At 37.8% G+C, this 16,489-nt stretch overlaps 1 protein-coding gene across 6 annotated transcripts in view; it reads right to left on the bottom strand.

The window, feature by feature from the left end:
- Nucleotides 1-879: 879 nt before the first annotated feature.
- ADGRG6 (adhesion G protein-coupled receptor G6) overlaps nt 880-16,489 on the bottom strand; it is a 134,970-nt gene continuing 119,360 nt past the window's right edge. For 4 of the 6 annotated variants that reach the window (XM_079148990.1, XM_079148991.1, XM_079148993.1 and 1 more), the window contains 3 exons: nt 8,953-9,054; nt 8,018-8,170; nt 880-3,758 (listed from right to left, as the gene is read on the bottom strand). In XM_079148990.1, coding sequence (XP_079005116.1) covers nt 3,580-3,758; nt 8,018-8,170; nt 8,953-9,054 — 434 coding nt within the window. In that variant the 3' untranslated portion in view covers nt 880-3,579. Of the gene's footprint in view, nt 3,759-6,220; nt 6,267-8,017; nt 8,171-8,952; nt 9,055-16,489 lie in introns of all 6 variants that reach the window. The other 2 variants (XM_079148994.1, XM_079148995.1) reach the window with 1 other exon arrangement.

Raw genomic sequence — 16,489 nt, forward strand, 5'->3', positions numbered from 1 at the left:
AGAGAGAAAGGGGAAAGGAAAGAAATGAAGGGAGGTTGGAGGGAGGAGAGATATTTAATGCTTTTTAGATGAAAGAGGTGGAATGTTATTCAACTGAAAACACGGGAGTACTTCCAAAACTCTATTTATAAAGCTCCATTCCTTCAGATTTCAAAAATACTGTAAACACAGGTCAGCCTGCAAATCAAATAAGTGTTTCTCATCTCCTCCCCACACTTCCTGAGGTAACCTGCTCATGCAGGACTGTACAGGAGCCTTGGGCCACCGCCTGTTTTCCTAACATGGCTTGGCACGGAGTTGTGAACTTTGGCTCAGAAGGCTTGATTTCAAAGGGACCTGCCAAAGCGCCTCACAACTTAGCACTGGGCATACACTTCGCTGAGGAGGGTTATGAGCCAGTAGGGCTTTGGAACCCTGCAGCAAGGAGTTATCCTGAGTAACCAAAGTAAAAGGAAGTGGGGAGGTTGGTTCTCATCATACAAGTGAAGCTGGTTCAAGTTCATCATTTACTAAGTTTCCCACAATGAAAACAGTAACTGTAAATGTGAGAAACATATCGCAGGTCCTAACTTCTACATAATGTTACTGACTCAATTCCCTTTTGGGGATGCTGAAGACTTCCCCCACAAAGAAACCTGCAATACTTCCAATGTTCCACAGAGCTTGGCTTTGCATCTATCACCCTAAGAAATTCTAAGAACTTCAAGATGTATTCAATCCCAGCAAACTGGATCTCTTTGTCATATACTCATTCCTAGTGTTTGGCAAAGTAGTCCCATGTCACTGACTTAATTGGTGGCAGGTTATTTTCCAGTTGTCAAATAATCTTTTCTTATTTAAGAGTCAGAAATAGAAACATTCACTCATAAAGGAATCAGATCATCTGGAACATGAACAATATAAGTATTTATTTGAAAAACATTTTTCCATTGAAGTAAATCAACACATCAGCTGCAGTAGCTTCTTCTGACTAATTCTACTTTGTACTCAGTCACTTTCATCCATCATGTTCAAAGGTATTGCTACAAAAAACTGTCATGACTTTTTTAGAAAAAAATATATACAGTCTCTCTAATAGAAAGTTAATTAAAACAACAAAGCTAGCAATATAAAACTAAGATGTGAAACAGATTGACATTTATAAACACAAATAAATAAATATATACAAAAGAGTCTGTGCCAAGGACAGACAGGGAATATCTTTACAATGCAAGCAACGGTGACAAGAATGGCAACTAAACTAAAACTCTGACACAAGGCAGCTAACAAAGGGTGGGGAGATGAGGAGAAAAGACAGAGTTTCCATTGGTATTCTTCTAGAAGGTGAGTGTAGGCTGTTTTGTGCTCCCCAGTTAGACTCCTGCCCCAGTCTTCTGAGGGGCTGAAGGAAGGTGGGAAGGGGAACTGAGGAGAGAATTTGGCTCAGTCTTTTAACTCCACTTGTGAATGTTTCTGTGAAGCTATTTCTTCATTTTTTCCCCCTTACCAGCTTATTTAAAAATTTCTAAAGTGGAGTTGACATTGTTATCAAATACAAAAATAAAATATTTTCTCAGGTCTGGATGCATATGAGGAAAAATCAAAAGCAAAGCCATTTTTCAAGCTATATCTTAATTACTGTTAACTAACTATGCACCTTGGGCAGAAATCTCACAGTAGAAAAGCTAATTAAACTCTATCATGAATGTCTAAGGTTTGGGGGAAACATGAATATTCAGTGATGGTTTAAGATTAATTTTCATCTATATGTAAATTCTGGCACAATACACAGCCTGTTAATATATGCCTACAGAAAAGGATTTGGCTCTACTGGAGTGAATCTCAGTGACTTAAGGTTTACTATCTTTTGCTCCTCTCCCCTGAGAAAGCCAGCCTGGGCCAAGTTCTTTTCTGCCAAGATGGTGTTCCAGGCTGCTACAAAATGGAACAGCAATAACAATCTACCACCAAACTCTCTCATTATCCTTTTGAGCTTGGTTAGCTTCATGACTGAAGCTTAGCCAAAGGCAGGAGGCTCCTTGAGTTTCTGCATGGCCTTCATGCCCTCCTACATTTAAGACCAGGGGCTACCTGCTTTCGTATAGAGGGCAAGGCCTGAGGGGCTCTGTTCTCACCTCCTGTTTTAAGCCAACAGGCTCTGCCCGAACTCTCCTTTCCAACACAATCACCTACTGCTTCCCTAAACCTGATATCTCTCAGAGAACCCAGAGAGCTGTAAAAAAGGCCCAGCCTGCACTGAAGCCCATTGCTAAGAAACTGGATAGGACTCCATAGTTTAACAATTTAACTGTGTTCTCCTACACCTTTATTACAAGCATGCATTACTTAGGACAGTTTGAGAGTTAGGTAAACTGTTTACTATGATGCATGGCTTGAATGCAGTAGGCTAATCCATAAAAATAACACCAACTATCTTGCCAGACCTCCTCAGGCTCCTCTATGCTATCATCAGAGGACTCAGTACAAATAGTTTTTAGACTAGCAGTTGTAGATCCACACATTTATAAATTATTTTAATTCACTGAGACATTCACATGTCTGAGTTTATATTCCTTGGAACAAAATTCTCAGTAGGGGGAGAAAAAGGTCTTCATTTACTTAACTAGAAATATCTTAAAGTCCTTAGAACAAGGACAAGACCTCAACATCTCAAAGGTGTGTATCCTTAAAGCAATGACTGTTGTACACAGCATGACTAACAAAATCTCCTCCAACTCTTGGGTCTGTGGGCTCAATATACAGTAAAGGGGGAATGGCTGAAGTGTAACCTATTCATTGTTAAACAACCACAGGAGGCCCTGTTAATGGGATGTTACCACCAAACCATATTTAAGTGCATGGGATTTGATTATAATTAATGATGAGGTTTAAGCTTTAGGTCTTAAATGGAACACAGAAATTCACATAGCCTCATATTAACTAGGACAATATTTTGGGAAAACTTTCTTTCTGGAGTATGTTATAATCCTGAAGGTTAAATATTTGATAGAAGAAAAAATCCTTTTACTCTTTGGGCCAAATAGTAAACATTTTTTTTTTTTCTATTTGTGGTTGAAATTTCATTGAGAAAGAAGAAAAATGCTGATGCATTCACAGAGAGTAGCCCTGGATGGAATCTGCAGGCAACCAAATCAGTTACAAATATTAGTACACTTCCGATTGTTGAGAAAGATGATACAGAAAAGGGCCACATCCTCCTCACCAGGAAGTTGGTATATGAGCTCTAAACTACAGTTCATCCTTGGCTTTGCTCCATCCCTCATTCTCTAATTTTAGTGCCTTCCCCTGAGTTCTGATCAGTTTGATTCAATTACATATTCAAAAAATAATATTTCCCTTGCTTACTGAATCACATTGCTTTCAGTACTGAAGTTTAGTCGGTGGAAACTCCTCTGTGGAAGAAATGCACTAAAATGATAAATTGTGAATTTCACAAAAGCCTTCTTAACAGAACACACCCCTCATCTATATGCAGTTACCTAGGTAATAGCACATTTATATCTGCTAGTCATGGTTTTCACTGAATGCAGATCTTCACACTTCTGAAAACTGATTTGCCTTTTTCGTATATTAAAGACATTAAAATTTTGTGCTGTGGCTGAAGGTTTCTGACATGATAATGTTTTTATAGAAGTTATCTGAATGAGCATTGCAATAACCTTTGACCTTATCAATGACCTGATGGACAGGGATGATTGATGTTTGTTCTCCATCAGCATGGGTCAATTTTGACAAGGACTTGTCCATGGAAGCACTGTCTGCAAGAAATGACATGAGAAATTAGGCTTCAAGATAAGCTGGAGACATGCCACAGGGCTACTATACTGTGCCCTCTGTTTTGTGCATCAAGAAGAACACAAAGGAAATGAAACTGTTTTTTTTTTTTTTTATCATAGGTTAGGTAAAAGGCAGCACTAAAATTTTGCATTTTTCATCTTCAAAATGCATTCCTAACATTCACTGGATGTCTATTTGCCTTCTAGTAATTTTTTGTGTTGTGATTTGTTATAGGAAAATATTCGTATAAGCATATTTCAGAATCAATTAAAATATTAAAAATCTCTTCAAAAATGTAAGAACCAAATGGCTCAAAAGAAATAATAGATTAGAATGAATCAAAATGTTCTGAAACATTCATGGAAGAAATGTGTGCTTTCTAAGATAAAGTTTTCCAAATAATATAGGAAAATGGACAGGAGAAAATGAGTTGATGGGCACGAAGGGTTCATTATAGTGTCCTCTACTTTTTACATGTTTGACATTCTCCATAATAAAAACTTTTAGAAAATTTAAAGAATTTTGGAGAAGAAAAGTGAATAAAAATAAACATGAAAGGCTGCTTTGAACACATTTTCCCATGGCTTTTAGCTTATGAAATGAAGATAGCAAAAAGGACATCTCTTTATGAATTATTAATTATAGAAGTCAAAATTGTCTTTATCGGAAATACTTTAAAACTAGTTTTTGTTCACTTGCTACAGTTTCAGCAACACTATCACTAGTAAAAATAATATCAAAGCAATTGATAATGATGGACCACTAAATATATTTCTATTCTCAATTTTTCAGTAATTATGAATTAAATATTACTTCCCTAGACCCAAAAACTTTGCAAAATTGGCTCAGATAGTGATCTGAAACTCATGTAAGCTCTTTTAACTATGCATACATGTGGTCATGTGGTCTTTTTTGTTTGTTTGTATTCTATGAATATCCTAAGTGTCTGCTCTCCTCCCCCTCCTAAGACACATTGGAGAAACATTACCCTCAAATTTACCCAATTACAGAGATTTCATAGCGATAAAGGATAAACTATGGTCTTCCAAGTGTTCAGTTCTGAAATCATATTTTTTCTACACACTGTGTGAGAAGCAAAAGCTATCCTGAAACACAGCTTTTGGGAATCCTACCTCCAAAACTCGAATGGTTGCTTTAGGCCTTTTATGTCCTGGGTAAGTTGGACCCAGAAAGTGACATGACAGAATATTCAACCATTGGTCAAAATCCTCATTGTGATAGCCGCTGTCACTGGATACTATTCAAATGCTCAACTATTGACTTTTGTTGGAAGAGGAACTAAACAAAAATGGGGCTAACACAGGAACTGACACTCTCAGCCCACACTAAAGGAAGCCAGAAAGATGGTTCATGGAAAGAACGGGCAGATGGCAGCATGGTGAAGTGGTCGAAGCATGTCCCAGTGACGGGGAGAGAAAGCCTGGAGGAGTCACAGCCCAAGGCCCCACCCATCTGGCTCTCAGCAAGCTGATTGATTCTGAGCTTTCTTCAAATTCACGTGTTCACTAGCCATTGGTTTTCCATTGTTGAGATTTTTCATTCACTTAAATCCTAATAACGAATGATTTGTACTTGTTTTTTTTTTTTTGTTTTTTTTGTTTTTTTTTAAACTTCATGTCCTAAGAGAAATGTCAAGGATATACTCTTTTTTGCTCCCTAGACAACTTCCAGCAGCATGTGATTTTAGATCAGCTCCATTGCAAGGACATGATCCAATTTGATGGGGCTTCATATAAAAGGTAAATTCCAAACAAGGTAAAATTCTAAACAATGGACATGTAATATAGTGTGTGTAATACTATTAACTATGATATATATGGTTATATAGCTATTACTAGTATCTTTATATACTATTCTGTTTTCTGGTTAGATATTACCTTATGAGCAATAAGGACTTTGGTTACAATTGTAAATCTGAAAACCAAGGGCTAGAGAAATGAACTCCATTTGACCTATGCTGAAATTTCAAGCAGATAAAAATCCTAACAAAGCAGCTTAGAATGGACAACTTCTCTTTCATGACTTCTATGAATGTACCATGGCATACCCAGTAACTCACAAGAGCATTGAAAAGTAAAAAAATAAAGGTTAAAAAAAAATCCTTCTCTCAAATACTGCTTTTTTTTTTTTTTTTTTTTTTTTTTTCCTTGTTATGTTACATAGTATGTGACCCACTCACTCCAGAGCATGGTACATTTCCTAGAAGGAGCAGCTTGCACACCCCATGCAGAGAAGAGCTGGCACAGCACAGTGTCATTTGAAATTTCAGAAATTCCAGCTCAGTGCAGGAATATCATTGTGCTAGCTGAAAAGTATTGTAAAGAACAAGCCATTTTGCTGGTGCAGCAAGAACCTTAATCCATGCAAATATTCCTTAGTAACTCGCAAAAATTCATGCATTCAAAAAGTGATAGACGTTTACCTGGATGATCCACTTTTGTTGAAGAAATGCTCTTAGGAGGCATTATCTACACCATAAACATACGAATGTCTGGATCAATTCCAAGAAACAAACCAACTAGATATCCATGAGGATATGCAGTGACTTTCTGCATACCCTAGTGATCCCCAGAACTGAGAACCGTCCCACTGTGAACTGACTGGGTAACCAAATTTATTATATCACATCAATAATTACATGAAGTTCACTATATCCTCATGCTAGTGGCCAGCAACCCTTCAGCCCCAAGGGTTCCATTTTGTTGATTAAGGGAAAGAGAAAAGCATTAACGCATTCTTAGTAGAATAAAATTAAAAATATATACATTTTTGAAACAACAGAGTGTGCCTTGGTACCTCCATTTCTGCATTTCCTCTTTTATTTTTGAGTCAGTTTTCCCCAGGATCCTATAGTCCTTTCCTAATACTGCAAAAATATCTGATAGTCCTAAAGATCTACCTTATTTTCTCCTCCCTATTGTAAGAGAAATTTCTTCAGGCTAGCTATTCTCAGCTATGGAAGAGGAAAACAATTTAATGAGTCTAAGGCCTCTTCACTCATTGACAATATATTAGTTATTTTCAATTTAGAAAGAGAGGGGAATTTAGTGTCTACTTTTAAGTTTAGTTAAAGAAAGTAAAAATGAAAAAAAAAAAATCTTTTACATTATAAGTAAAAGATTTTGTGTGCAAGGGGACTACCAAGCAGGAAGAAAAGTCTTAGGCTGTACACCTGTCATCGATTTCCTCACACAGGTATTTTCGAGCAGGGATAAACAGGCCTCTTAATTTTAGGTGAAACTGGGCACGTGACAAAAGGCTGGGCCTAGTGTAGCACACCTGTAATCCCAGTGGCTGGAGAAGCTGAGGCAGGAGGATCACAAATTCAAAGCCAGCCTCTGCAACTTAGTGAGGCCCTAAGCAACATAGGGAGACTCTGCCTCAAAATAAAAAAACAAAAAGGAGGACTGGAGATGTGGCTCAATGGTTAAGCACCCCTGGGCTCAATCTGGGGTACAAAGTCTACACCTCATTCAGAAAGAGAATCCACAGCTTTCATTTGATTCCCCACAAACATCTTGCCAAGAAACTTTAAAGAACTGCTGTTCTAAGTCGCTCCAAGTTTATAGATCTTTCTACTAAATATTATTTCCATGGTGTCATTGAGGACTGCCCACAGACATGCTCAGTGACAAAGCATGTAGCTTCTGTAAATATGATGAGAACCAAGATATGAACAAAGCCACAGAGCTTCCTACGGTCCTGTCACCTTCCCAGTGCTGCTCTCTGTTCTCCCATATTTCATCAGTGGCTGCCAACAACTCTTCCAAGGGTTAAGGATTTAAGTTGTAAATAAAACCCATCCTAGATGGTACTTCTTCCTGTTCCCATGCCACCCTGTCAGGTACTTTCATACCATTCTGAAATATTTTGCTAGAATTTCTATATTTTTTTAAATAAAAATGCTAAAACTTTTTAAACAAAATATTCTAATTTTTAAAGAAAATTAAGTTCCCAATCAAATGATGAAGTTACATATAATGTTCTGAGTTGATCATATGGTTGTGGAGGAATAGATGGATTATAAAATTTTAAAGAGAATAAAATATTCATAAAGTTGGAGAAGATCTTCAGATAGATTTTATTTTCGTAAATCTAACATAAGCACTCTATCAGACACTGTGATGCATCGAACTTCATGATAAGCGGATTCTGCCGTGAAAATGTAACAGATGAGGGCTGTAGCAGAAAAAACTTTTCGGATGTCAGAATCACTCACCGGTGTGGCTGTTCCTTTTGAAATAGGTAGTAGAGCTGGATTTAGATTTGGATGTAAGATAGGTTGAGTTAGAACCAATAGAACTTGAAGACAGAGATTTTCCCAGATTATCAGAACTTTTCTTGATGATATTAGTAGCTGTCTTGCTCCAATCTGAAAGAAATGACATCATTCTATCAATCTCCTTTACAAGGAATATAATATGCTGTGTCCCAAAAAACCACCAGTGCATTGCTTTGCTTAATTTTCTGACAAGCTAGCAATGGCTGGAGTAGGTACTGAAAAGAACTGGCATGTGGCTCAGTGGTTAAGCACCCCTGGGTCCAATCCCTGGTCCCCCCCTCCCCCCCAAAAAAACACACACACACACACAAAAAAAAAAAAAAAACCAAAAACCAAAAACCAAAACCAAACAAAACCAAAACAAAACAAAGTGAAACAAAAAAACTAAAGAAACAGAAGTTTCCTACTATGAACATATGTATGTATTATTTAAAATCTCACTTCAATATTGTAAGGATGAGAAGTAACCACACTGATAGTTTAAAAAAAAAAAAGTACTTTTCTTTAGATGCTCTTATACAGAGAGAAATCTCTTCACCTAAAAATGTAATTAAGAACTTCAAAAATGGGTAAAGGTGGGTCTGGTGTAGTGGAACCTCTGGATATCTGGGCCATCAAATTAGACATCGAATCTTAGGCTGATCATTTAAGCTACCTGGGATTCATGCTTCTCTGAAAAAGAGGAGGGTTGGATCCAGTGCTCTCAGATCCCTTTCAGCCCCAACATTCCAAGATTCAACTAGGAATCTTCACATGTTCCACTCCTACAACTTGCTACCATTGGGCCAGGGCTGCTTTTGCAATGGAAGATGAAGGACAAGGGTTTCCAATTAATGTTAGGTGAATACCCAATGATAGACCTGCCCCTTTACCTGAATTATCTGCTAAACGGAATCGGCCACAACAGAGATGCCGCCTCCACTGCTTCTGGACATTCTCCTTCATTGCACAGTGGAAGATAAAAATAAATAAGCCTATGACAATAGAAAATACAAACACTGAGGCCAACTGACACATTTTTCAAGATGAATCTTATTAAATATGTGTATTTGTTCTAACTTGAAAGTTTTTATGTCTAAGTTACTAAGGAACAAAGATCTTAAGGAAAGGAATCTCAGAGTGTGTAGCAGACATTCTAATCCTATGGAAAAGAACACAAAGACTCAGATAAAACCAGAATCACCACATGGATCTTATTTCTGTCTTTGCCTGTTCTGTTCCACATTCATTACAACCTAACCTAAAATCCAAGATTAAACAAGCAGCATTCAATTTAAAAAGTATTAGCTGTCTCCCTTAAAAGCATGTAAAAACTGTCCATAGAATTTAGAAAAAAAGAGAAAATGGAAAACGTCCATAAACTCATCATCTCTTTCAACTTGTATATTTTGAGCTATTTTACATATGCTATAGGCACAATCAGTATATTGGGTTGGGATATAGAAAAATGGCATTTTTACAGGTTGAGCATGACCCAAATCAGCAATGTCATGTGACTCCACCTGACCCAATTTAGATTCATAATATTTTAACACAGAAATAAAAATATTGGGCAGTAGTCTTCGTATTTATAGCCACTACCTAGGCCTATCAGACACTAACTGTGCCACTTATGCTTTGGAAATCGACCCACTTTAACCCTCTCTTTGCAGCCTCAGTTTTTTTCCTATCTTCTATATTAGTTATCTCTATCACCTAATAAGCACATTCTAGTAACTCTCTAAAAAAACAAATTTTCCCTTAATCTCTAATCTTTCAGCTTCAACTTCATTTATTTCCTCAATAAAACTTCTTTTTTTTTTTTTTTTTTTTGCTGCCTGCACTTCTTTCCTGTCTTCTGTTCCCCGCCTACTCCCCACAGGCTGCCGTCACACCCGTGGTGCCCTGATAGCTCTGGACAGGAGGGATCCCACTGCTGTCTTAACAGGCCTCTCAGCAGCAGCCAGACGATGGGAGAGTCCCTTGTTCTCAATGCCATTTTCTCCTAGTTTTCTATTCTCCTGGAATAATCAGTTGCCTTAGTAGATTATTCTCCTTTACTCTTTTTTAATTTTTAAATTTTATTTGTTCTAATTAGTTGTACATGACTGTAGAATGCATTTATACATTTGATAGATTATATACATAGTGTAATCTCTCATTTTTCTGATCATACATACTGCAGGATCACATCAGTCATGCAGTCATACAGGTACATGAGGTAATGATGTCTGTTTCACTCTACCATCGATCCTACCCGCAGACCCCTTCCCCTACCTTCACTCCCCTCTACCTAACATAGAGTAACTCTATTCTTCCCTAGTCCCCCATCCTTAGTGTGAATTCGTATCCACATATCAGAGAAAACATTTGGCCTTTGGTTTTAGGGGTTTGGCTTATTTCACTTAGCATGATATTCTCTAACTCCACCCATTTCTCCTTTACTCTTAAAAAAAGGTTGACACATCTGTGACTCAGTCCTGGTTCTCCATCTCTTCTGTAACTCTACTCTCCCAGTAGATAATGGACGTCTAAACTATGAGAACCACATCTCTGAGGCCCAAGATTTTTACACTTGTTTCCACTTCCTTCTCTCCCAAAACAACACCAGAATTTCAACCACTTTGTTTCCAGGACATCTTTACTTGTCCGTATCTCAAACCCCAGATGTTGTGAACTGAAGGCTTCCTCCTCACAACCCTGAGACCGCTCTCGCCACCTTCTGTTTCTCAGTGCTTCAAGCTCGCTCCTGCCATGCTGAACACTCCTCCTTCAGCTCTCTCCATAGCTGCTTCCTGCCTCATTCAGATCTTGATCAACTGTTGACTATTGATAAAAATGTTTTTATTTAACCTCTTATCACTCCCTTTCACATACCTGTTTTCTTTGAGCAGTGAATAGTGCCCAATAGTCTTATCATCCTCATTTTTTTTTTGTTTGATTGTTGCTTCCTATTAGAATATAAACTCCAAGAGAACAGAGATATGTGTCTATTCAACACTGCCCGTTCCCAGAATGATGTCAGGGACTACGCAGGAACCCAAAGAACACTTACTGAATGAGTAAATCATGGCAGCCATAATTCAGCAATCGTGTATTCTACCTGAGTAGATTCCAATTTTACATGTATGTAGAGGTGGGGGGCCAAAAATAGGACTGAGCAGTGCACAGAATAGCAGGTGTTGGAAATACAGTGAAAATAGATATAAGGTCAATTTCTCTGAAAGGACACCAGTGAGTTGCTGAGGTTCTGCCCTAATAATCCACCGCACTAAGAATACCATATCCACATGAGGAGAGCTCTCTAGGGGGTATCGGGCTTGAACTGAACCTTTGAGTAGGGTGGTGAGGGAAGTTTCCAAGAAGGGTTATTCATTCAGTGACAATTTGCACAGCCCTACTAATCATGAGGTACTGTGTTTTAGGAGTTGGAGCATCAAAGATGAACAAGACCAACAATACTAGTATTCATGTAGTTAAGGGTCTAGCATGGAATGGCATGCAAGTGAAAATTACTAAAAGCTCTTTCATGGGACAATTTAAATTTACCTGTTCCTTTTAAATATGGAGAAATCTCAAACTGACATTGTAGCTTGTACAACTGAAAAAGTGGGGGGAAGTATGTATATATAGCTCTTTTGATATGTATAGTCAAATTTGCAAAATAAGTCCAAGGTTACACTTATGTGACTTATTTTTTAATATCCTGACTCAAAATGGTCCAAAGTTTTATTTTAGAAGGAATTACATTAGGATGAAGAGGAGTTGCTAGATTTCTACATAATGGGCCCTGATCACAGTGAAATGGCTCTGGTGGATTCTCCTCTAGAGTCAGCATCTCTTTGGCCATTGATGAACCCATGTACAGTGCCAGAGGTACTGAGTATAAATTCCTATTGAAATTACTAAAGAACAATTAACTTTTGCCTTGCAGAGAAATGTCACTGTGAAAGTGCTTACTACATTTTTTTCACTGATTTCAAACAGATAAACAGCCCTTTACAGAATTCCTGGGATGTTCCCAGCAAATTTATCTCTAAGAGGTATAATTAAGATCTTCAGTGACAAAATGAAGTAATACTGTCATTATTATTATTATTACTATCACTTTATATGTAGTCATATAATATATATTTTTCATTAATTATGTAATTTGTGAAACATTACTATCATTTTTATTTTGATATATTAAGTATAGCTATATAAATATATATTATTTCATTTATTTTATTAGTAATAAGGTAATTACTAAAGGAAATATATCCTAGCAACCTCTTTCTTTTCTCTGAAGTATTATCTCAGGGTAGGAAAGTTCTAATTTAACAAAGGGAAAACTCTAATAAACATGAAACCATTTTTAGTTATCCAGAAAGCCAGTAAACGGGCCCTTCCTGGAGCTCCCTCAGCTGCAGCTGGGAGGAAGAGCCAGGAAGAGACACCGGCACGCTGGCCTGGCCCACGCTAGCACAAGAGTCTCAGAGTAAGGAATGATTTTCTTCCATAGTCTGCCAGACTCAGAAGCAGGCCCCAGGGGGGCTGTCCTTCTCCCCGGGAAAAGGGCAACGGCACCACTGATTACATAAAATCCTTTAAATAAGCAAACATACTCTGTATCACCACTAGTGGGATAAAGCAAAAGTGTATAAATAACTTGAAAGGTTAATAGATCCTTTTAGGTTGTCAAGAGCTGGTGGCAGTTATGGAGTGAAGGGTGGAGGGCGAGGAAGTCTGAGGGAAGGCCAACAATGACTGCTGGTGGAGGAGGTTGCAGGGCCCCTTATTGTGGGTTAACACCCACATATCAGAGAAAACATTTGGTTTTTTGGGATTGGCTTATTTCACTTAGCATGATAGTCTCCAGATGTACCCATTTACCAGCAAATGCCATAAAGTCATTCTTCTTTATGGCTGAGTAATACTCCATTGTGTATATACACTACATTTTCTTTATCCATTCATCTGCTGAAGGGCACCTAGGTTGGCTCCAAGCTTAGCTATTGTTAAACTGTGCTGTTATAAACATTGATGTGGCTGTGTCGTTGTAGAATGCTGATTTTAAGTCCTTTGGATATATACCAAACAGTGGGATTACTAGGTCAAATGATGGTTCCATTCCTAGTTTTTTGAGCCATCTCCATATTGCTTTCTAGAATGGTTGCATCAGTTTGCAGTCCCACCAACAATGTATGAGTGTACTCTTTGCCCCATATCCTGGCCAGCATTTATTGTTACTTGTATTCCTGAGAATTGCCATTCTGACTGGAATGAGATGAACTCTCAATGCAGTTTTAACTTGCATTATACATTTCACATATACGGGAGGAAAAAACTTCTGAGGTTGTGCGTGGTGTTCTGAGGACACTGGAAGAGACCTACATCACAGAATAGCCTTTTCAGCTTTGCTGGGGACTACAGCATGAATTACTCTGAGAATCAGATGCTGACCCCAGCCAGAAATGATGAGGTTAAAAGTAAAATAAACTGAATTAACAAAACATTTTTTTGGTTATGTAATGCTGCTCTAAATCACAATTACATAACATGAAATGACACTGCATATTTTTAAGCAGCCACAATTGCTTGTAAATATACAGGCACCAAAAAAGTTTCAGAGATACTGGCATGTAAATTAGATTAAAAATCTGAAACAGCTTCTCTAAGATTATGTAATAGAGGTTGTGTAAAAGTTCCACCTTTCACTATGAATTTTGATGCTATGTGATAAAATTTAGGTAATAAGCATGAGAAATAAGAATCCTTAGAAATAAGAATTCTTAGAAATAAGAATTCTATGGTACTACATTTATTATATAAATATGGCAAATTTTTTAGCCTTGAGATACATTTCCATTTTAAATCAGAGTAAGATTCTCCTAAAAGGTTATTTTACTGTCCTTAGCAATGAGCCCCTTCAACATCAATTTACCTTAGTCTGGCAATAAATATTATACCATAATTCCTTCAGGACAAAATGCCCCCTTCAGAGGTCAACAATGGGAAATGCAGTGGTAGGCGGCCACATCTGGATGTCAAACACTTCAGGGAGGGACAGCAGACACTGGAGAGAGACAAGAAGATGGAGGGCTATCCCCTCTTAAATCCCAAGGTTTCCTCGTCTCCTTATAGATTACGGTGCCTGAAGCAGAACTAAGTCACAAATCTTTAATAGAGTTCTATGTTGACATCCACGGGAATCTGGCTTTTCATTCTACTCTTTGTTCAACAATTTTTGCCCTTTGAACATCTTTGGGTCACCCAGGAATCACACAAACTTATCTCACTGACTAAACAGAAAGGGGCGTTGCCCACAAAATCTGGAAGCTAAAATTAAATTCAGAGTTAAAGTTTTTACTTCATCTTGATTGGCTTGTGTTACTTTCACAAAGCCTTCTTGACTCACAGAAAAAGATCTCTCGATGGTCCTTTATTGGTGAATTTTAGCCTGAAATACTACCATTCGAATGGATCCAAGCCAGAGTTCCTTAGCAGGAGTTTCTCCAACCTGATGACTGCCTTCGTTCTTTATTTCACTTACACGAAAGCATTCCACATAGGAAAAGAAAAATTTTAACCAGTTTTAACTGAACAGATTCCAAACCAGTTCCTGGCTCTTATCCCACCCTCGCCTCTGCCTTCCTTTCCCTGCCATCTTTCACTAACCAGAGGTTTATGGTCACTTAAAAAAATTACAATACAAGAATCAAAATGTTTTAATCCTAGTAAATTTCAGAAGTGTCTCATTGAAAATGAGAAACGCTTTTAAATGATGGAGGAAGGGTGTGGCAAGTGTGTGGGAGAGCCAGCCTACTGATGAGTGTTGTTAGGGTAACGAATGTCCCTGCAGAAGTCTCCTACAAAGGTTTTGCAGGCTGCATACACTGAAGGAAGGCCTTGAAGGGACACAGGAACGCTCTAGAACTTCTCATCGGGTTGTGGCTTTGGTATTTTTATATATAATCCTGTCATCAACCTCAGAACACATTCAGGCAGCATATTTTAAGAAAAAAAAAATCTACTTCTAAATCTTGGCATCTTATTCACTGTGGATTGTACAGGTGTGTCCTTAATAGGTCTTTGTAGAGCATCTTAGGGGAAATAAAAAGATATACTTAAGATATTCGGACTAAAAGTCTGACTCCCTCTTAGAACTCATTCTCTCTGCTTGATCAGGCAATAATATTTGGCTTTTTAGTCAAATGTTCTAAGATTTTTAGCCTAGGGAAAGTTTTTTAAAAGTTGCAGGAAACAGTTCTCTTGGATATTATTGTACAGTAAAATTCAAGGTGGCACATACGTCTTTATTTCTTGGCTCTAAAAGTCCACTTACAACAATCCAGGTGGAGGGGAAGAAGACACACAACTCTGAGTTAGAGTAAGTCTTTAACAACTCAAGGTCACTGACATTCTTCAGCAGAATCATCAGCAACAGATTTGGACAAATAGCCTAAGTGGACTTTTTCTGAATCTGGAGGATGAAGATTCAGACATACAGGAAGCCTGCAGATAAAAGCAGCTCTAGGGATGTGGGATGGTATCAGGGCAAGTAGTAATGAGTCCCTGATGTCCTAATCAGGCCACAAGCACAGAATGGTTCTGGAGTTTTGATGGGAAAATGGGTCAAGAATTAATCAAGGCAGGTACTGGGCAGAAGAGGCCTGTATTTTAGGTAACTGAGCTTTGACAGGAATGGTCTAGGTGATCTGAGTTCTCCAGCACGCCTGCCCCCTGCCTCTGAACGGCTCCTGGATTCTGTTGTCATTCAAACAAAGCTAACTAGTTTCTGGGCTCTGGATCTCTCAGGTTTACGACTGTCTTTGAAAACTTCAAGTCTTCCTTTCATACAGTGAAGATACCCTTTAGAAAATTATTTCTCTATGGCACAAAGTGCCCTGCCAAGAGATGAGTAATTTATTTCCTTGCATGTGTAATGTTTCAGCCAACATGATGTGGTCTTAGGTGGGTTGAAGGGTGGACAATCTCTTTACCTTGGCACAGTTTGATACACATATTGCGTGATTGTGTAACAGCTTGACTGTCATGAGGCTCTGGACCTCAGCCTCCAGGGCAGGGGAGACTTAGTTGACATTTAACATATTTTATCTTGTAACTTGACTTAACTTTTTCTTAGTTTACCAACAGGGTTATAATAACATTTTCCTAAATGATTTTTTGCTGAATGAGCGATATTAAATTCTCAGTTTTTCTCATTTCATATATTAAATGTATATTTACTAACGATTTTATACACTTCATAAAAAGTTGGAAATGAAAAACTGAAGGGAGAGTTAAGTAATATTAGTTTGCTTAAATGTTGTCCCTTCATAATGTGTTATTTTTATTTTCATATATGCTGTAGTTAAAATATTTCACTATCAGACTCACATTGATCTTGGGAAAGTCATTAAATCATCTGAGCTTGCTTCTTTATCT

This window comes from Sciurus vulgaris (genome assembly GCF_902686455.1).
Source record: "Sciurus vulgaris genome assembly, chromosome: 7".
NCBI lineage: Eukaryota > Metazoa > Chordata > Mammalia > Rodentia > Sciuridae > Sciurus > Sciurus vulgaris.